Here is a 23,210-nt window from a genome sequence, read left to right as displayed (position 1 = left end):
ACTAGCACCGAGTAGTGAGAAAATTATAAACAACTGTCCACCAACGAAAAGATCTTGACTTCCTGAATAACTTTGCCAAAGACATTTACTCTCTATCTGGTCAGGATCTAGTGATCTATCACATGCGAGAACTTAACATGTATACGAGCACTACCTAGTGAGACGATTCTGAACCATTCTGTTAACCTGCAAAAAGGCTATGCTCTCCTGAACAGCTTTGTCTAAGACAGTAACTTTCTATCTGGTCAGGATTTCTATATATTTTATATGAGAAAATTGCACGTAAACACTGGCACCACGAAGTGAGAATTTTCTGAACTACTCCACCCACGAAAAGATCTTGACTTCCTAAAACCTTTGCCGAAGACGTTAACTTTTTATATGGTAAGGATATAGAGAAAAAAATTATATATGCAAGAATTTTACATGTATACTAGCGCCGCGAAGTAAGAAAACTCTGAACTACTATCCACTAACGAAAAGGCTTTGACCTTCTGAACAACTTTGCCGAAGACAGTAACTTTCTATCTGGTCAGGATCTTGATATATTTTATATGAGAATTTCACGTGTATACTAGCGCCGCGTATTGAGGAAATTTTGAACTATGGTGCACCAATAAATAGGCTTTTATCTCATCAACAACTTTTTCGACGACAGTAGCTTTCTATCTGGTCATGATCTCGAGATATATCACATGCGATAATTTCACATGTATTCCAGCGCTACGTAGTGAGAAAATTCTGAACTACTCTCCACCAGCGAAAAGAATATGATCTCTAGAAAAACTTTACCCAAGACAGTAACTTTCTATCAGGACCTCGAGATTTTCCATGTTGTAACCAATTTAGTCAAATCCCACGTAGTACGAACACCGTTTAAGCGGATTCCATTCACATTTTCTCTATTATTCGCATTTTTTGAGGGTTAACTGTGATAAATGTATAGCTTATTAAGTTAAAAACAAATTTTTTAATGAATACCCGTTGGTTTCATATAAATTGGTAGCTTGGCTGCAAAATGGCAATGGAAAACTCACACTGTTGTACAAAGTACAACGCGCGAGTACTCGTGTTACAAAAGTTGGCGCGAGTAACGGAGGGTTATTCTTGTTCTTAACAAGCTAGTTAGAATGGTTGTCAAAGATCCCTTTCCTTTGAAAGGTGTAAAAGAATCAATCGACCATTGGACTCGTTTTTCTGTAAAAATTCTGTTGGCCAAATTACGAGCGTCTTTCCTGGCAATCTCTAACCCAATCGATTCATTCAATGTTGTCTGAAGTTCCGTCCTGCGGAACTGCGCGTGTATTCTAGTCTTCATTTATGTTGGTAATTGAACATGGATAGTGTGTTTTCATCATTAATTATAATGTTTCGTCTACATAAAACAACATACACGGTTGATCAAAACATCAAACAAAAGGGTATTTATTCAGCTTTCAAACGATATATAACAAGTTATTACATTTCACCGTTTCGAACGAACTGTCGCACTTTACTTGTGATCGATGCCATCATGATCTGCACAGTCGCTGGTGACACTGTACCGGCGAACTTATTCCACTTTAAACGCATTTGTTGTCACTTCTTTACCGCATCTTCGAAGTTTTCGCTTGACAATTGTCCAATATTTTTCGAACGGTCTGAACTCAGGGCAATTCGGAGGATTAATCTTTTTGGCGACGAAATTAACATTGTTTGCAGCATACCGTTCTAGTACCTTCTTAGAGTAGTGGCAGCCTAGATCCGGCCAAAACATAACGTTGGTCTTGAGTTGCCAAATGAAGGGTAAAATCCACAACTGCAGATTCCTTGCCAAATCATTAGTTTCCGAGCAAACTTATCAGCAAAAACAAATTTATACCTGGAAGGGACATCCCCACGACCAGTTGCCAGGTAAAATGTTCGTCCGGGGACTTGTTTATATTCCATTTTAACATACTCCATTATTTTTCCAAAGGCACGTATCAGCTTTTGTAAACAATGCATTTGATCGTCAATTTGGCGAAACTGGTAGCTCGCACACGCATACTAACAACACTATCAGTTAGGGGAACACTTCCTCTGTCTGATGATAGTGTTAGCATGCGTGAGCGAGCTGCCAGTTTCGCCAAATCGACGATGAAATGCATTATTTACAAATGCTGATAGGTCCCTTTGAAAAAGTAATCGAGATATGTTTCGTCATCCATTAAAATACAGCCATCAAATTTCGTCAAAACTCGTTCGTATAGTAATCGTGCTCGCTTTGTGGCCACTAAATTTTGTTTCACGGAGCGATTCAGATGTTTACTGGCACAAAAAGACTTATATTCTTCTCTTGAAAGGATTTTACGCACGGTGGAAAAGTTGGAATCGTATTTCTTTGCCAAATCAAGTATGGAGACACCTGGGTTACTTTTAACGTACCTCAACACCTTTCTCTCCAGCTCTTTCTGCCCCTAGTGCCACTTTTATGATAGATGCGCTGTGCTCTATCCACACTCAGAGTATCCTTGTAACGTTTGATTACAAGACTCACCATTGACTTTGGGAATTTTAACACTATTGCTATTTTTGAGGCAGACCACGAAGGGTTCTCTAGAAGTTTGTGCACAATTCATTTTCTTTTCTCAAGGTACATCCCTATTCGTATTTAGGGTATCATAGCCTAGTCAGTAAAGGCACGGTATTACGAAGCCGGAGGCTGTGGGTTCGATTCCCGGAAAATTTTCTCGACTTCCCTGGGCATAGAGTATCATTGTGCTTGCCACACAATATACATATTCATGCATTTGTAATTGGCATCGAAAGCTCTCAATTAATAACTGTGGAAGTGCATTTAGAACACTAAGTTGAGAGCACGCAATATGCTTATATGCGAAAAGCAATAAACTTGAAATGCAAATATGAAGAAGAAGAAGAAGAAGAAGAAGAAGAAGAAGAAGAAGATTATGATGAAGAAGAGGAGGGAGAATAAGAAGAATAAGAAGACATCCCTATTCGTAGAGCGTTCCTTTGCAGGACAGCTGTCGTAATAAACTTATTGGATGAACCTTGAAAGCAGTTGAGAAATGTTCTCAAGCTCATTGCATGTTTTCGAACATCCTCTCAAGTTATTGACTCCAACTGTAAGTTTTGAGTTGTATTGCTCGCAGTTAGTTCTCCTGGGATCTCTTATAGTTTCAATGAATTATTGATTAACTTCATAATCAAATATGTTTTGATTTGTTATCGGACAAAGATACTTCTTCCGATACGTGCCAATTCTTGGTTTTGTCAGAAATCGTTGAACTCCATAGTTTTAAATCAAGATCTCTTTGCCTAATTGCATTTATAAAAGTTGGATCATCCCTCTTATGGCATATATCTATTTCATGTTTTGAGATAAAGCCTAAAAGGCACTCACCTCTGCTACTGATGTCTGAACTGGAGCACAATGTATAATGGGCATTTTGTTTCTTGCAGTAAGACGCGAAATATGCATCCTCCGGTGGAGGTACATCTCCCACGTCTCCAGGAAAGTATGCTGAAGCAACGTAAATTTCTGTTTTGCCGTGGGTTTTTAGCACCTCCATCATGATTGCTCCGATGTCTCTTTTAAAAAATTCTGTAATCGATTTTGTTTTAGCTTTTTCGTTTACTATAATGGCAGCTATTGGAGAATAGCTGCCCTTAATCATAAATTAAATTACATGATGTTGTAGGAATGCCTAGAATCCTACTCTAATTTTCCCATGGCGTTATTTATTAGTGCTACATCCAGTTTGCTTTCTGTGAATCGTTTGTAAAGTACAGCGTTGCTCCTTTTGCATAATGCAGATTCACTTGAATACATTTTATTTGCTTACTTGTCATGTTGTTGATTGGGTTTGCCACGATTATTGGGTCGTACTTTTTGCCCAACTGGAGATTTATTTCTCTGTATCCCAGCGCTGATCCTGTATTTGTCACTCGATCATCGTTTGTGCTCTCGTTGACTGTGTTTGTGATATGACCAGAATCTAGTTTTTCTCCCATGCCCTTGGCACCACAGGATCCTGGGATTTTATCGTGGGTTTTATCGGAGTCATGGTCACTCCTGTGTTCTGGTCTCCCACGATCATTTGATTCTTTTTGTTGCACCAGATTTCTCCTCAAAAATTTCTTTCTAATTTGAGCGTTTCCAAATTAAAAATCTAGCACAAAGTCACAATCTTTGATAGAGTTCATAGAAGCTCCATTCATTTCGTGCATTCATTTACATTAATTTGCCTTGAACTTTTTTCATCAACAGAATTCCGGAAAATGATGTTTCGAACTTTTATAGGTTTTAATATTAGCTACAACTTTTGCTAACAACTCAAATCTGTACCTCTTATGCATGATGAACTAGAGCGGGCAGAACTTTTTATTACTTTTCAGTAAATGCAATTTACATTCACTGAAAAACAATGGTGGGTTCTGTTCGCTTTGGTTCATCGTGCATAAGAGATACAGATTTGAATTGTTGGCAAAAGTTGTAGCTAATATTAAAACCTATAAAAGTTTGAAACATCATTTTCCGGAATTCTGTTGATGAAAAAAGTTCAAGGCAAATTAATGTAAATGAATGCACGAAATGAATGTAAATGGTTTGCCATGCCTGGGCAGACCACGAAGGGTTCTCTAGAAGTTTGTGCACAATTAATTTTCTTTTCTCAAGTTCCACGATCCGTAATCTCGGGATGCGTCGATCATTCGAGAAAAACTTTTCACCAGTTTCTTCGTCAATGAAACATCAACAAATGCCTGTCAAACGTTTTTTTTTTCAACCACCAGGGGCGCGGTAGTGTATTAAACCGTGCGTCCAGATTTACTTTGAATCGAGCTTTACATAGTAAAAGTGTCTTCCTCATTTTATAAAGTTCCAAAGCCATTTCAATGATGTTTTGAAATGACTTTTTGCAATATGGCAGCAATTGAAGTATTTTCAATTTGTACGCATGTATGCCTCCAGTCCTTCCTTTTAGATCTTCGGATTTCCTTATTATAACATGTGAGGACTGCCCTATATTGATCGCATTGTCTTGTTATTTTTGTCCGGTTAAATAGCTTCCGGGGTTTCTTGCGAATTTTATCCAAGGTTTTGTTCCACCAAGGTACATCCCTATTCGTATTTGGGGTATCATAGCGTAGTCAGTAAAGGCACGGTATTACGAAGCCGGAGGCTGCGGGTTTGATTCCCGGAAAATTTTCTCGACTTCCCTGGGCATAGAGTATCATTGTGCTTGCCACACAATATACATATTCATGCATTTTGTAATTGGCGTCGAAAGCTCTCAATTAATAACTGTGGAAGTGCATTTAGAACACTAAGTTGAGAGTCCTAAATAGAGATAATAATAATAATAACATTAAGTTGAGAGCACGCAATATGCTTATATGCGAAAAGCAATAAACTTGAAATGCAAAAAAGAAGAATAAAAAGAAAAAGATGATGATGAAGAAGAAGAAGAAGAAGAAGAGGAGGGAGAATAAGAAGAATAAGAAGACATCCCTATTCGTAGAGCGTTCCTTTGCAGGACAGCTGTCGTAATAAACTTATTGGATGAACCTTGAAAGCAGTTGAGAAATGTTCTCAAGCTCATTGCATGTTTTCGAACATCCTCTCAAGTTATTGACTCCAACTGTATGTTTTGAGTTGTATTGCTCGCAGTTAGTTCTCCTGGGATCTCTTATAGTTTCAATGAATTATTGATTAACTTCATAATCAAATATGTTTTGATTTGTTATCGGACAAAGATACTTCTTCCGATACGTGCCAATTCTTGGTTTTGTCAGAAATCGTTGAACTCCATAGTTTTAAATCAAGATCTCTTTGCCTAATTGCATTTATAAAAGTTGGATCATCCCTCTTATGGCATATATCTATTTCATGTTTTGAGATAAAGCCTAAAAGGCACTCACCTCTGCTACTGATGTCTGAACTGGAGCACAATGTTTAATGGGCATTTTGTTTCTTGCAGTAAGACGCGAAATATGCATCCTCCGGTGGAGGTACATCTCCCACGTCTCCAGGAAAGTATGCTGGAGCAACGTAAATTTCTGTTTTGCCGTGGGTTTTTAGCACCTCCATCATGATTGCTCCGATGTCTCTTTTAAAAAATTCTGTAATCGATTTTGTTTTAGCTTTTTCGTTTACTATAATGGCAGCTATTGGAGAATAGCTGCCCTTAATCATAAATTAAATTACATGATGTTGTAGGAATGCCTAGAATCCTACTCTAATTTTCCCATGGCGTTATTTATTAGTGCTACATCCAGTTTGCTTTCTGTGAATCGTTTGTAAAGTACAGCGTTGCTCCTTTTGCATAATGCAGATTCACTTGAATACATTTTATTTGCTTACTTGTCATGTTGTTGATTGGGTTTGCCACGATTATTGGGTCGTACTTTTTGCCCAACTGGAGATTTATTTCTCTGTATCCCAGCGCTGATCCTGTATTTGTCACTCGATCATCGTTTGTGCTCTCGTTGACTGTGTTTGTGATATGACCAGAATCTAGTTTTTCTCCCATGCCCTTGGCACCACAGGATCCTGGGATTTTATCGGAGTCATGGTCACTCCTGTTTTCTGGTCTTCCACGATCATTTGATTCTTTTTGTTGCGCCAGATTTCTCCTCAAGAATTTCTTTCTAATTTGAACGTTTCCAAATTAAAAATCTAGCACAAAGTCACAATCTTTGATATAGTTCATAGAAGCTCCATCCACAGCGAAGATTAGTTCAACATGTTGTTGGTTTATACTATTGCACTAGAGTATTCTCCATGCATCCACTATTAACCCATCGTTTTAGTTCTCTAAGAGTGCAAAAATCCCTTCATTGCTATCTTCAGCACTTCATAGAAAAAACCCAATGTGTTTTTCTGGACGAGAGATGTCTTTTTCCTCCACCACAGTAAGTTCAGCCCCAAACCAGGGTTTTAAAGTAGGAATTATGCTACATAACCAGTCTGCTGTTTCCTGGGTTTTACACATAATAATTATGATTTAAGTGCTTCTTTCCTTTGTCTAGCAATTTTGGTAATGATTGCTTGGTGTGTAGCCATCAGTTGTTCTGTAGAAAGTTCAACATTCCAGATCCGACCGCTAGGAGCACTGCAGTAAAATAAACAGTGCGTCCAGATATTAAATGACTCAAGCTTTATAGGCCCAAGAATGCTACCCTGAGAAACTCCAGCTCTAACAGGTAGTCGTGCAGATTTGGGATTTTGATCATTTACCTGCAGAGTTCTGTCAGTTAAATAATTTTGAACTAGTTTCATAATATAGAGTGTAAAATTAAACTTTTTCTATTAAGCAATCAAACCTTCCTGCCAAACACTGTCGACTGCTCTTTCTATGTCTATAAGTGCAACTCCAAGCAGCATTCAGATTAGTTTGAACTGCTCATCTGCAAACAATGAGTTCATATTGATGTGAAGCCTCATTCTATTCTAAATTATCGTTTTTACTTATTGCAAAGCTTTTGTACGGTACCTAGAAGCTTCAGCTTTGGCTTCAAAATTTGGAACAACTTTTGATTTTTTTCATTTATCAGGAAATATGCCAAATGGAAACATCTGTTAAATAATTTTACCAAGAAAGACAAGGTAATAGAAAATTTCATCATCAATTGGAGCTTTCATATTTTGAAATTGTTTAGTTATAGATCTTAATTCGTTCAAATCAGTCGCCCAGGAATTCTCAAAAATATTTTCCCGAGAGAAAATATGCAGATATTCTCGAGCAACGTGATTCTCAATAGGACTAGTAAGACCTCAATTGAAATTATGGGAAATCTCGAATTGCTTAGCAAGTTTCTGAGCTTCTCCCGAATTTGCGATCAAAGTTTTACCATCTGGAATAGGCTTTTCAGGGGTTGTTTTTTCAAAATTGTAGTGACCTTCCATAAGGGTTTAAAACTCATTAGACCCGAAACATTATTCTCAAAATTGTTGTTCCTCAGGACAAAGAATCCTCAGGACAAAGAATCTCATCCCTAAGGTGTCGAAGTGTCCTTGGTTCAAGGGGTTGGATGTGGGTCGAGACTTCATTCGTATGATGTCTCGCCTCATGTCCAATCACTACTCGTTAAACGCTCACTTGTTCCGTGTTGAGCTGGGGGACAGTAATCTCTGTGAATGTGGACAAGGTTACCAGGACGTAGATCACATTATTTGGTCATGTGCTGAGCACCGTGGAGTCAGATCCGAGTTGTACGATTCCCTTCGGGCTCGAGGTAGACAACCTAATGTTCCAGTTCGGGATATTTTGGCTAGACGCGATCTGGAGTTTATGCAAATGATATATGTGTTCTTGAAGAATATTAGCCATAGATTGTAAGCTTGATTAACCTTGTGTTTAGTTTGTGTTTTGTATGTGTGTGTGTATGTTTTTTTTTGCAGATTTGTTTCTGTAATAATTGTATAATTACAGAGTTGATATAACGTCGATAGGATTAAGTATATGTTTTAGAAATAGTGAAATTTTTGAATCATAAATCATATTCCAAATCTCCTTTTCCCTCTCCCGATCCAAACAATTGTCATCCACTAACCTCGAGAAGACCGCGAGTAATCGGTTCCAATCCTTTAAATTTAGATTTAAGACATTCATAATGTATAAAGAAAATGATAACTTGGCTCTGTAAAGTTTATTCGATTGAGCCTGTACAAATAAAGTAATTAACAAAAAAAAAAGGACAAAAAATCACTTTTAATTTTGTTTTTGCATATCCCGCCATATAACTTTCATGGAAGGATCACGTGTTCTTTGTTATTGCCTCCTACGGACATTTTTCAGACGAATAAAGAGCTGAAGATCGTCATCTATTATAATTGAATCGAATTTAACCTCGCATTTTGGTACTGAGGCAGCTCTTGTTTCAACCATAGAAGTAGTCAGGGATTCAAGAGCATAATTAACACCATATTTGGTTGGGGTCCCAAAGGAATATTGGAATCGAAGTTATATACCATAAATTTTCGACATTGGTCCCAATCAGCTCTATGGTAATTGAAAGTAGAGTTGTTGTTGGATTAGAAACTATTTCTTGGGATACTTCAAAAGTTACTGGATGGTGATCAGAACCGAAGTCAGCATGGGTAACCAATGGCTACAAAGTTGACATGAATCAGTTAAGACCAAATCAATAGTTGAGGGACTTCTTGATGAAGAAAAGCATGTTGGGTAAGAGATAAACTAGCCTTTGGCTAAAAATCTCAAAAAAATATTTTGGGCTGTATGGATATTGAAAAGTGTGAACAGTCATCAAACAGAATATTATCATTGGAATTGCTTTGAGCATTATTCCATGAGTGGTGTTTTGCATTAAAATCACCAATAATGAATAATTTAGACCTATGACGGGGGAAGTTTCTGAAGGTCACCGTTAAGAAAATTATGTTGCTTACCTACGCATTGGTATGGAAAATAGGCAGCTATAAACGTAAGTTGTCCAAATTGTGTTTCGACAGAAACTCTCAAAGTTTCAAAAACTTTGGATTCAAATGAAGAAATAATTTCATGTTTGATACGCCTATGAACAATGATGGCAACGACACCACCGGCTTCATCAAGAAGGTCATTTTGACAAATTAAATAATTTGCGTATCTTTTAACCTTATGGTCAGGTTTAAGGTACGTCTCAGTTGTAAACGCAATATGCACGTTATGAACTCTCGAAGCCTTAAATAGCTTCTCTTGAGTGTCTTTAAAAATATTTAATGATTTAAAATCCATTACTGAATTTCAAAGTCATGACGATATTGTTTGCAAATTTAACTCCCGTTTGAATAGCATCAAACATGGAGTAAGTTTTCAGCATATAAGTAATCATATCGATTAAAGATTTCTGTAAGCCAAAATCATCATAATTATGTTGACTAGAATTTTGATTTCAATAGTAGAACCAGCAGCAATACCAGCATCGGTAGCTTTATTTACTTGCTGAACATTGTTGGCAGCATGTATAGATGATGAATTTGAAGAAGGAGAGCTATTTGTATCCAGTTCAATGGTAATAATTTGCAGAGCCCAGAACCACACTGGCCATATCTGGTCTTGTTTTAGGAACCCCCGGAAAGCGACCAGTTTCTCATGAGTCAAAATTCATCATGCGAAACCTTAAATCACATCAGGATTCATCTATTAAATCATGAGCAATTTTTATTAGTAAGAAGGGTCTTATTTAACCATAAACAGGTGGATTAATTCAGCACGGCATCTCAAATGAAAGGGAAAAGTGCTTTATTTTTGAAATTTGTTCTACGATACACATCGTGTCATCAAAATCTTAACTGCCACACATCATTCCAAAATCTAATTCCCATCTGAACACATTAAGTGAGCATTTCGCACAGCTCACCCAAACAAATTTCCGTCCAAATAAACTATTGTCCTGTGATTTCAAAGCGGAAATTTAAACATTCAAGCAGCTGCTACACGACCAAGCATATTGAGCAACTCAAACCACACTAGAAAAACTTACATCCCAGCTTCATGCAGACATGGTTATTATTGTTGTACATTTCCCTTGGAAAATTGAGGAAATTGTTTCTATTCGCTGTCATGACCACGGTAGTCGGTTTATAACTTCCGCCGACTACATACAAGCCATATATGCATGTACAACACACACAGCATAACATTGCGCCATTTTTTCACCTGCAAATCCCGACCGGAAACTTTTGCACATGACCATAGCAGCACCATCGGATGAAAAAATAAAAACCGAAATTGGAATCACGGCAAAAAACGCAAACTTTGTGTTCTACTTCACCTTACGGAAAAGTTTTCTCCATTCTCTTACGGGAAGTTGCCTTATGTTTGGACCCTTCGGCTTTTCCCTCGTCTTTCAAAGCCACGAAACGAATTCAGTCCCTCCCAATAAACACCCCAATTTTACGCTGTTTTATCGGACAAAATTTAAACTATTAGCAAATTCCCCCAACCGCCCGTTCCTATCCGTCGTCGCCGGATCGTTTTCTTGGTACACTTACCTTCATCCCATACTTTTTGACAGTCGTTTTTACTTGATAGTTGTTTTCTCATTCGCAGGATAGGGCTGCTGTACCGGACCGCCATGCTGTTCGTATCCAACGTGCTGTGCCACACGTTCTACTTGGTGTACTTGAACAGTGAGAACCTGTTCAGTGGTTACGTTTTCAGTGCCAGCAGTATTATTTTGGTAAGTAAATTACTACTACCGGGTTTCAGGAGGGGAAATTTATGGCGCGTCCTTGAAAGTTAGTGCTGCCCAATGCGGGAATGGAAGGAAAAATGATCTTGGGGTAGCACTTTGGGCTATAAATTTTCCACCACAAAGTCAATGTCACTGACTGGTGATACTGTGCCGGCGGGAAGCGTAAATAAAGTTGGTCAACAACAGTCCGCATCGTGCTCTCTTGCCGTGCGGATCTATTTGCTTTTTGCTTAAGGAAGTGTTACTACTACCTAAAGCTACAACAAATTTAAACAGCACTTTTCAGTGCTCAACCTGTAAAAAATTTCTACCTTGTTCAACTCCTCTTATTCCTCTTCGATCCTTGTTTGGACCCTACCCGAGGTAATCCTTCTTGGATATCGATTTGGAAAATTCCTCTTCGATCCTTCAGATTCTTATAGTAATCTGCTTGGAAGTCGATTTGGATAATCGCATAATCGCACTTTTCAGTGCTCAACCTGTAAAAATTTTCTACCTTGTTCAACTCCTCTTATTCCTCTTCGATCCTTGTTTGGACCCTACCCGAGGTAATCCTTCTTGGATATCGATTTGGAAAATTCCTCTTCGATCCTTCAGATTCTTATAGTAATCTGCTTGGAAGTCGATTTGGATAAAAAATTTACTGCCGCCATGGCGCCTAAACGCAAAAGAAAGGGGCAAACTCTTGACCCCCCTTCTGAAGAAATTAATTTGAGTAATCAATTTGATTTGCTCACGGATGATGAGAATGATCCATCATCCAAGAAAAATTCTAGTAAACTTTCCCGGCTTAATGCCAAGAAGGAAAAGATTCCCCCTATTGTGATAACCACTACCGATTTCCATGCTCTTCGCATGGAACTTTTGAATTTCGTGAAAGTTAAGTTTTCACTACAAATTGGACGTCGGGGTGAATGCCGTGTATTGGCTGAAACCTTGGACGGATTTAAATGTCTTCTCAAGTATCTTACTGAGAAGAAGCACAAATTTTTTACTTACGACACCAAAACTGAACGTGTGTTCAAGGTTGTTATGAAAGGACTGCCCAGTGGTGAATCCCTGGATCAGATCAAAGATGAACTGGCAAAATTACTTGGAGTTGTGCCACTCCAAGTAATCAAAATGAAAATGAAATCCCGTCCTGGCGATTCGCGCAACGGGATTTCTAATGATTTTTATTTAGTTCACTTCAAGTCTAGTGAACTAAACAACCTTAAGGCTTTAGAAAAAGCTACCCTTATGCTCCATGTCCGAGTGAAGTGGGAACACTTCAGGAAGACTGGAGGAAATTTTCAAAACCTCACTCAGTGCCGTAAGTGCCAGGGATGGGGTCACGGAACTAAAAATTGCTACATGCCAGCTAAATGCATGAATTGTGGTGATTCCTCTCACGCAAAGGACGACTGTCCTGTGAAGGAAGATCCTAAGAAATTTAAATGTTCAAATTGTGGTGAAAACCACAAATCCAATTTTTGGGAATGTAAGACTCGCAAAGCGATCCTACAATCTCGTTCTAACCGCCAGGTAGGAAACGCTCCACGTTTCCGACCAGGTACAAATTCCTCTGCTGTTAACAACGGTCAGCGAGGAACAAATTCTACATTCGTACCCGTAGGTACAAATATCACCCCTGCTTCAAATGTTTCATCTGTACCTACTCCTCTCGCTGCTAACAATGTTCAGCGAGTTAATGGAGCTACCTATGCTGCTATTGCAGCGGGTAGAAATCAAAATACTAACCAACGTTCTAACGGAAATTTTGACAATTTTGACTTAGGAAGCATTACTGCTCCTAAAATGGAATTTTTACAGAATTTCATGATTTTGATCGATTCTCTTCATCGACTTTCTGTTTCGTTAATAACTCGACGGCAAACACATTCATTGATACGTTTGTTGTTTTGAATGATAGAAGAGCATAGCAGAAATAGTGCGAAATAGGTAAGTGAAGTCACGGTCATCAAAATAGGAAATCGATGAAGAGAATTCACTTTCACCCCTTTGCTTCTAAGCCTCTTAATTCAGTCTTCGTCATAGCAATGAAAACTAGCATCGCACTGCTTTTGGTTCTTGGATACACTTGCTGGTTGCAATTCTGCTATTCGACATTTTCGAAGGACCACCAAAAAACATGAAATTACACTATTTTCTAGGGAAACCTAAAATTTCAATGATTCGATTAACGATTAATTGTAAAAAAAAAATGCAGCTATAAATATTTATCTACTTTTCAATTATTCGAGCGCGTAACCTACATCCTTTCTTGTTTCTACTCGTTTTATTTAGCGCAGAAGAGAAAATAAATAAAAGAACTAATGTATCTGAACAGGCATAGAGAGGAACCTTGAGGATCATAAATTCGTTGAAAAAAGTGTTAAGCGACTTTCTGCTAAAGGCTAAGATTTACTAAGAGAAGGTGTTTAACGAGAAAAACTTAAAAGAGGAAGAGTTTTAGCTGAGTGGACACTGATATTCTGTTTATATACAACGCATAATTTCAATGTAGAAAGGCACAGCAGATGAAATGTATGATAAAATACCTAAAATGGGTGGGGCATGATTTTCTAGCTTTCGAAAAATGATTATTTTTTCATGTCAGATTGACAAGCGACAAAACCGTAAAAAGAGGAGGAACTGCAGTTGATATGCCCTTAATTGTTGCATTCGTCCTTACAGTAGCTAACCAAAGCCCCTCCCATTTGGTGGTGTCGTTAGCATCTAGTGTTTCGTTCGATGTCCAGTGCCGTATTATTTATTGAATCGCACCACAGGCTTTCCTTGTAGATGCATGATTCTCTGCTTGTTCGTCAAGCAGTTCAGTTCGGTGTTAGCTCGCTCTCTCGAGTTGTTTGAAAAGTTCGTGGCGATAGTGTTCGCGCTCTCTTTCGCGGTTTGTCATGCGTGTGTGTGTGCCCCGAAATGGGGAAGCATCGGTCGCGAAGTCCGGCGAAGGTCGAGAACCCCGGTGAAGGAAGCTCCGGTGTGCCTACCTCGAACAGGTTTGCTGTTCTCCCCATGGATGGGAATATCCAGCCAGCTGTGTTGGAAAAACGCAGCAAGAAGAGAAAGAAGAATCGAGGCCAGTCCGATGTCACTGTGACGAACGCCAGCGACATCGGTGATTTCGGCGACGCCATCGGCAACGAAAATTCTGCCGGTCCGAGTGCGGCAAAAGTGAAGCTACCTCCATTGGTAGTGAAAAATGCCCATCTTAATGAGCTCATCGCAGATCTAGCGACGCTGGGCGTTAAAGCCGAATACAAGTTGGGCAGAGTTGGCACCAAGGTGGTGCTCCGTACCAAAAAGGAGTATGACTTGGTCGTCGCCCACCTGAGGACTTCCAAGGTGGAATTCTTCACCCACGACATTCCCGGTGAGAAGCCATTCAAGGTCGTCATTAGGGGCCTACTAAACTTTGACCCGAAGTTTATCGAAGCTGAAATCAGAGACCGGTACAAGCTGGCCCCAAGTGCCGTCTATCGGATGACAAGGAAGGACGAATATGTGAAGGCGTATCCGGGGTCACGGAACTAAAAATTGCTACATGCCAGCTAAATGCATGAATTGTGGTGATTCCTCTCACGCAAAGGACGACTGTCCTGTGAAGGAAGATCCTAAGAAATTTAAATGTTCAAATTGTGGTGAAAACCACAAATCCAATTTTTGGGAATGTAAGACTCGCAAAGCGATCCTACAATCTCGTTCTAACCGCCAGGTAGGAAACGCTCCACGTTTCCGACCAGGTACAAATTCCTCTGCTGTTAACAACGGTCAGCGAGGAACAAATTCTACATTCGTACCCGTAGGTACAAATATCACCCCTGCTTCAAATGTTTCATCTGTACCTACTCCTCTCGCTGCTAACAATGTTCAGCGAGTTAATGGAGCTACCTATGCTGCTATTGCAGCGGGTAGAAATCAAAATACTAACCAACGTTCTAACGGAAATTTTGACAATTTTGACTTAGGAAGCATTACTGCTCCTAAAATGGAATTTTTACAGAATTCATTAATTGACATGATTTCTGATATGCTTAAATCTAACTCCATGTTTGATGCTATTCAAACTGGAGTAAAATTTGCTAATAATATTGTCATGACTTTAAAATTCAGTAATGGATTTTAAAGCATTAAACATTTTAAATTGGAATGCTCGATCTCTTAAAGATAATGAAGACGAGCTATTTAATTTTTTGAGAGTTCATAACGTGCATATTGCCGTTATAACTGAAACGTTCCTTAAACCTGACCATAAGGTTAAGAAGGACGCAAATTACTTGATTTATAGAAATGATCGTCTTGATGGACCCTGTGGTGGCGTTGCCATCATTATTCATAGACGAATCAAGCATAAAATTCTTTCTTCATTTGAAACCAAAGTTTTTGAAACTTTGGGAGTTTCTGTTGAAACAAAATTTGGACAACTTACGTTTATAGCTGCCTATTTGCCATTCCAATGCGTAGGCCAGCAAAAGAATTTTCTCAAGGGTGACCTCCAGAAACTTACCCGTCATAGGTCTAAATTCTTCATTATTGGTGATTTTAATGCAAAACACCGCTCATGGAATAATGCTCAAAGCAATTCCAATGGTAATATTCTGTTTGATGATTGTTCTGCAGGTTATTACACTATTCAATATCCAAACAGCCCAACATGCTTTTCTTCTGCAAGAAATCCCTCAACTATTGATTTGGTCTTAACTGATTCATGTCATCTTTGTAGCCAATTGGTTACCCATGCTGACTTCGGTTCTGATCACCTTCCAGTAACTTTTGAAATATCCCAAGAAATAATTTCTAATCCCAACAGCTCTACTTTCAATTACCATAGGGCTGATTGGGAGCAATATCGAACATTTATGGAATATAACTTCGATCCAAACATTCCTTTGCAAACCAAAGATGAAATTAATTATGCTCTTGAATCTCTGACTACTTCTATAGTTGAAGCAAGAGCTGCCTCAGTACCAAAATGCGAGGTTAAATTCGATTCAATTATAATAGACGATGATCTTCAGCTCTTGATCCGTCTTAAAAATGTCCGTAGGAGACAATTTCAAAGAACACGCGATCCTGCCATGAAAGTTATCTGGCGGGATTTGCAAAAACAAATTAAAAAGCGATTCTCTGCCCTGAGGAACAAAACTTTTGAAAATAATGTTTCTAAATTAGACCCGAGTTCCAAACCCTTTTGGAAACTCACAAAAATTTTGAAAAAACCTCAAAAGCCAATTCCAGCGCTTAAAGAAGGTGGTAAAATTTTGATCACAAATTTGGAAAAAGCTCAGAAACTTGCTAAGCAATTCGAGAGTTCCCATAATTTCAGTTTGGGTCTTACTAGTCCTATTGAGAATCAGGTTGCTCGGGATTTTCTGAATATTTTCTCTCGGGAAAATATTTTTGATGATTCCTGGGGGACTGATTTGGACGAAGTAAGGTCTATAACTAAAAAGTTTCAAAATATGAAAGCTCCAGGTGATGATGGAATTTTCTATATCCTCATCAAAAAACTCCCAGAGAGTACCTTGTCTTTCCTGGTAAAATTATTTAACAGATGTTTCCATTTGGCATACTTTCCTGATAAATGGAAAAATGCTAAAGTTGTTCCAATTTTGAAGCCGGATAAAAATCCAGCTGAAGCTTCTAGCTACCGTCCAATAAGTTTGCTTTCTTCAATAAGTAAACTTTTTGAAAAAATAATTTTGAATAGAATGATGCTTCACATCAATACGAACTCAATTTTTGCAGATGAGCAGTTTGGATTTCGCCATGGGCATTCAACTACTCATCAACTCTTGAGAGTTACCAATTTAATTCGTTCAAACAAATCTGAAGGCCACTCAACTGGAGTTGCTCTTCTAGACATAGAAAAAGCATTCGACAGTGTTTGGCATGAAGGTTTGATCGCTAAATTGAAAAAGTTTAATTTTCCACTTTACATTATGAAATTAGTTCAAAATTATTTAACTGACAGAACTCTGCAGGTAAATTATCAAAATTCCAAATCTAATCGACTACCTGTTAGAGCAGGAGTTCCTCAGGGTAGCATTCTTGGGCCTATATTGTATAACATTTTCACTTCGGACCTCCCTGATTTGCCTCAGGGTTGCCACAAATCTTTGTTCGCTGATGACACAGGCATTTCCGCTAAAGGAAGAAGTCTTCGTTATTTACAAAAATGGAAGATTTCTCCCAACGCTTCCAAAACTCAACTTATAATATTTCCACATAAGCCTAGAGCTTCGTTTTTGAAACCTAGTAGTAGTCACATAGTCACTATGAACGGAGTTCCAATTTCCTGGTCAAACCAAGTGAAATATCTTGGATTAATACTTGACCAAAAATTAACTTTTAAAGATCACATTGAGGGCATTCAAGCCAAATGTAACAAATATATAAAATGTTTGTATCCTCTTATAAACAGGAAATCCAAACTTTGCCTGACGAATAAACTTCTAATATTTAAACAAGTTTTTAGACCGGCCATGCTTTACGCTGTGCCAATATGGTCTAGTTGTTGCACTACCAGGAAAAAAGCACTTCAAAGAATTCAGAACAAAATTCTGAAGATGATTTTGAAGTTGCCTCCCTGGTACAGTACTACCGAAGTACATAGAATTTCGAATGTTGAGACTTTAGCACAAATGTCCAACAAAATAATTAATAATTTCCGGCAAAAATCGTTACAATCCTCAATTGCAACGATTAATTCCCTTTATACTTAGATAAGATTTAGTTTTAGTTATTTAGTTTTAAGCTATCAATTGTTATACTGACATGCAGGTTTAAAAAACCTGTTTAAAATACTGAATTGCCAAGACAGGAACAATGTAAAAACACTTAGATATATATCATAACAATTAAGGCTGGTACGTTACTGCAGTAACTGGAGCACCTAGGTTAAAAATGAAATGTAATTTATTTTGAATTTGGAACAAATAAAGAGTTAAAAAAAAAAAAAAAAAAAAAAAGTTGGTCAACAGGGCATTGACTATGCTCGCGGAAGGTGCAGGGTACGTAGTAATTTGAAGTTTATTTTAATGGTGAGTACACGAGTAAAGTTTTATACCAAATTAACGCGTGTAACGTCCGCTAGTAGGAGTTTTTTTTATTTGTTTTCAAGACATACTATAATTTATATAACAAAGACAATATCGTTAACGCAACTATTACAAAAAAATGCTCGTCATATCACAAAAATAACTAATTTTGATATCATTGAAAACATCTTGATAACAAATTATGGGATACATGCAAATTTCTCAATTTCAAATTATGTTATCGGTTTGATATTAAAGCCTTACGCTGATAACTAAAATGTGATTAGCGGTGTAAAGCACATTTTTTTTTGTTACCAGGCGGATAATAGTTAGAGTGTTGAACTATCCTTGCATCGTTCCCAACAAAATAGTACATTCTTTCATTATAACAAATGCAGCAATGCTACATCGACATGTTTCGTCTAGAAACGATTATCTGATGACTGTGTTGGGGAAGCAGCATATGCATGTACGTTTTTGGTGGATTTTGTGGATTTGTGTTTGTTGTGAAAATCAAGAATTGAACGTCTAACGAAATTATGAAAGATTTTGAACGTAAATAACTCAGCTGCCCCTTGACCAATTTCAATACTTTTGTCACCAATCGATCAGAAATATTTCTACGCATCGTAATGTTTCCGACTGTTGATTTTAAACAAGAAAATATTGAAAAAGTGTCGAAATAACTAGCAAATCTACCAATTACGTACATGCATATGCTACTTTCCCAACACTGTCATCAGAAATTCGTTAGTAGACAAAACAAGTCATTCGCCTCCGATCTTCGGGCGTGTGCGAATAAGGAGGATGCTCAATAAATCTCACACTAGCGAATAAATCTTCGAAAAATCTTCTTTCATTTCTGGCATCTACTTGCATCGCGCATCATCTTTTTGCAGGAATCTTCAAAATCGTGATAAATCTTCTTTCTATCTAATCAGCGTACGCGCAGCTAGCCACAGCAAAACACAATATTTCTTGCATCGTAGATAGATTCGTCCCCCTCAGATGCAATTGCGTAGCGTTTTGCACACTCATCGCCATATTCAGAACTACGCGCCAAGAGATGAACTAGCCTATGGCTAAAAATCTCTATAAAAAAAGAACTACGCGCCCACAATGGCCACAAAAATGTTGTAAGAGTTGTAATCTTGTAGCAAAACTTGGAAGCAGGGGCGCAAGTGATTTTGATCGATTCTCTTCATCGACTTTCTGTTTCGTTAATAACTCGACGGCAAACACATTCATTGATACGTTTGTTGTTTTGAATGATAGAAGAGCATAGCAGAAATAGTGCGAAATAGGTAAGTGAAGTCACGGTCATCAAAATAGGAAATCGATGAAGAGAATTCACTTTCACCCCTTTGCTTCTAAGCCTCTTAATTCAGTCTTCGTCATAGCAATGAAAACTAGCATCGCACTGCTTTTGGTTCTTGGATACACTTGCTGGTTGCAATTCTGCTATTCGACATTTTCGAAGGACCACCAAAAAACATGAAATTACACTATTTTCTAGGGAAACCTAAAATTTCAATGATTCGATTAACGATTAATTGTAAAAAAAAAATGCAGCTATAAATATTTATCTACTTTTCAATTATTCGAGCGCGTAACCTACATCCTTTCTTGTTTCTACTCGTTTTATTTAGCGCAGAAGAGAAAATAAATAAAAGAACTAATGTATCTGAACAGGCATAGAGAGGAACCTTGAGGATCATAAATTCGTTGAAAAAAGTGTTAAGCGACTTTCTGCTAAAGGCTAAGATTTACTAAGAGAAGGTGTTTAACGAGAAAAACTTAAAAGAGGAAGAGTTTTAGCTGAGTGGACACTGATATTCTGTTTATATACAATGCATAATTTCAATGTAGAAAGGCACAGCAGATGAAATGTATGATAAAATACCTAAAATGGGTGGGGCATGATTTTCTAGCTTTCGAAAAATGATTATTTTTTCATGTCAGATTGACAAGCGACAAAACCGTAAAAAGAGGAGGAACTGCAGTTGATATGCCCTTAATTGTTGCATTCGTCCTTACAGTAGCTAACCAAAGCCCCTCCCATTTGGTGGTGTCGTTAGCATCTAGTGTTTCGTTCGATGTCCAGTGCCGTATTATTTATTGAATCGCACCACAGGCTTTCCTTGTAGATGCATGATTCTCTGCTTGTTCGTCAAGCAGTTCAGTTCGGTGTTAGCTCGCTCTCTCGAGTTGTTTGAAAAGTTCGTGGCGATAGTGTTCGCGCTCTCTTTCGCGGTTTGTCATGCGTGTGTGTGTGCCCCGAAATGGGGAAGCATCGGTCGCGAAGTCCGGCGAAGGTCGAGAACCCCGGTGAAGGAAGCTCCGGTGTGCCTACCTCGAACAGGTTTGCTGTTCTCCCCATGGATGGGAATATCCAGCCAGCTGTGTTGGAAAAACGCAGCAAGAAGAGAAAGAAGAATCGAGGCCAGTCCGATGTCACTGTGACGAACGCCAGCGACATCGGTGATTTCGGCGACGCCATCGGCAACGAAAATTCTGCCGGTCCGAGTGCGGCAAAAGTGAAGCTACCTCCATTGGTAGTGAAAAATGCCCATCTTAATGAGCTCATCGCAGATCTAGCGACGCTGGGCGTTAAAGCCGAATACAAGTTGGGCAGAGTTGGCACCAAGGTGGTGCTCCGTACCAAAAAGGAGTATGACTTGGTCGTCGCCCACCTGAGGACTTCCAAGGTGGAATTCTTCACCCACGACATTCCCGGTGAGAAGCCATTCAAGGTCGTCATTAGGGGCCTACTAAACTTTGACCCGAAGTTTATCGAAGCTGAAATCAGAGACCGGTACAAGCTGGCCCCAAGTGCCGTCTATCGGATGACAAGGAAGGACGAATATGTGAAGGCGTATCCGGATTGCCTTTTCCTGGTACACTTCCAGAAGGGAACGGTGACGCTCAACGCGCTGAAGGCCATCCGCTCCATCAATTCCATCATCGTCCGCTGGGAGCCATACCGTGGCGGCCATCGTGATGTGACTCAGTGCCAACGGTGTCTGAACTTTGGACACGGCACCCGCAACTGCAACATTAAGCCACGCTGTGGCAATTGCGCTCAAGACCACGCCACTTCCGACTGCCCTGCGGATGGAGCCGTGGCGTTAAAATGCGCCAACTGTGGTGGTGCTCACCAAGGTTCCGACAGACAGTGCACCAAACGCGAGGACTTCAAACGCATCCGAAACCAGGACGCAAGAAGGACAAAGTCCCGGCATTTCGGACGGAGGATTTCCCGCCTCTTCGTGCTCCTCAGCAAAGGCAAGAGAATTCGCGGGTGCATTCCGCTCAAGCAACTTCTGGTGATTCTGCTGGCCAAAGCTCTCCATCCCCCCCTGGATTCTAGAGACAACCACCAGCGCAAAACAACAACCCCGATCTGTTCTCAGCGGATGAACTGATGGAAATTTTCGTCAACATGTCCGGTGCTCTTCGTAAGTGCCGCAATAAACCCGAACAGATCCAAGTGCTGGGTAAGTTCATCATCCAGTATGGTGTCTAAACCGCTAACCATCGCTACCTGGAACGCTTGCTCTGTAAAAGCAAAACAGATTGAGCTTGCCGACTTCCTCCGCAAGCACAGCATCGACGTGAGCCTTCTAACCGAGACCCATCTAAAGTCCGGCGACAGCTTCTGGTTGCCTGACCACAACATTATTCGGCTTGATCGCACCAGCTCCAGAGGGGGGTGGTGTAGCGGTCATCGTCAGAAAGGGAATCAAGTTCTGCACTCTGCCCCACGTCCGCACTTCTATCACCGAGGCCGTTAGTGTGGAGGTGGAATCACCAACTGGAAACGTCCGGTTTATCGCTGTTTACTGCCCACGCCAGTGCACCGCCAACAATGGACTAGGAACTCAATTCAAGAACGACCTGACCGCCATCACTCGTACTAGCTCCCGATTCATCGTTGGGGGCGACCTGAATGCCCGCCATGAAGCTTGGCGGAACTACCAGTGGAACCGGAATGGATGTCTATTGTTCGACCACGCACAACATGGACTGTACACTGTGCAGTTTCCGGACGAACCAACTTTTATCTCTCCGGCGGGAAATCCGTCCACCCTGGACTTTTTCCTTTCAAACATCGTACTATCCAAGCCGGAGGCGCACAACGATCTCAGCTCCGACCACCAACCGGTGGTGACTGAAGTCGGTGTCAACGTGGTTCCTGCTGGAAGCTGCCTGCGTAAAGACTACCACCATGTCAACTGGGTGCAGTACGGACGAATGGTGGACAGCAACATCGATGAAAATCCACTGCTCGACACTGTAGATGACATCGACCGGGCGTTGGAAGGACTCCAACAGACCATATCCGTGGCTGACGAGGCGTGTGTTCGACAAGTTCCTGTGAGGGGTAAGTTTGTTGCTATTGATTCCCACACCCAATTACTTATTCGGTTGAGAAATGTTCGTAGACGCCAGTTTCAGAGGACTGGAGATCTGGGCAAAAAACGTGAAGTGGCCGATCTGAACAGGCAGATTGCTTCCAGAATGGACTCACTCGGAAATGAAAGTTTCGGGCGTGTTGTCCAGAATCTGGACGACCGCTCCAGACCATTCTGGAAGGTAGCCAAGGTCCTGAAAAATCATCCCAAACCCGTTCCACCTCTCAAAGTCAAAATGATGACGATCGGCTTTTAATCACCCCACAGGAGAAAGCAAATGCGATCGGAAAGCATGTCGCTTCATCGCATTTGCTTGGCTAGACTATCCAAAGTCCGCTCGATGATCAGGTTGCGCAATGCGTTCAAAACCTAGATGTCTCGAAGATGTCCCCTTGTGTCGTGCCTCCGGCGGATATGATTACAGTACAACAAATTTGCTCAGCGTTGAAATGCACCAAGAACATGAAGGCTCCCGGGTTTGACGGTATATTTAACTTGATCTTGAAGAGACTCAGCATGAAAGTGCAGTCTCTTCTAACCGCTATCTTCAACAGATGTTTGGAACTGCACT

At 39.8% G+C, this 23,210-nt stretch overlaps 1 protein-coding gene across 1 annotated transcript in view; it reads left to right on the top strand.

Annotated features, from left to right (window-relative positions):
• The window catches only part of LOC135709864 (uncharacterized), a 949,216-nt gene that overhangs the window by 878,131 nt on the left and 47,875 nt on the right, over window positions 1–23,210 (top strand). The window contains exon 22 of the mRNA XM_065232287.1: window positions 11,040–11,169. Within this exon, the coding sequence (XP_065088359.1) occupies window positions 11,040–11,169 (130 nt within the window). The remainder of the gene's footprint in view (window positions 1–11,039; window positions 11,170–23,210) is intronic.

This window comes from Ochlerotatus camptorhynchus, unplaced genomic scaffold (genome assembly GCF_037179485.1).
Source record: "Ochlerotatus camptorhynchus isolate MF236.1 unplaced genomic scaffold, CSIRO-AGI_Acam_v1.1 ptg000367l, whole genome shotgun sequence".
NCBI lineage: Eukaryota > Metazoa > Arthropoda > Insecta > Diptera > Culicidae > Ochlerotatus > Ochlerotatus camptorhynchus.
Note: the sequence above shows the minus strand (reverse complement) of the source record. Positions and strands in the feature narration are given on the sequence as shown.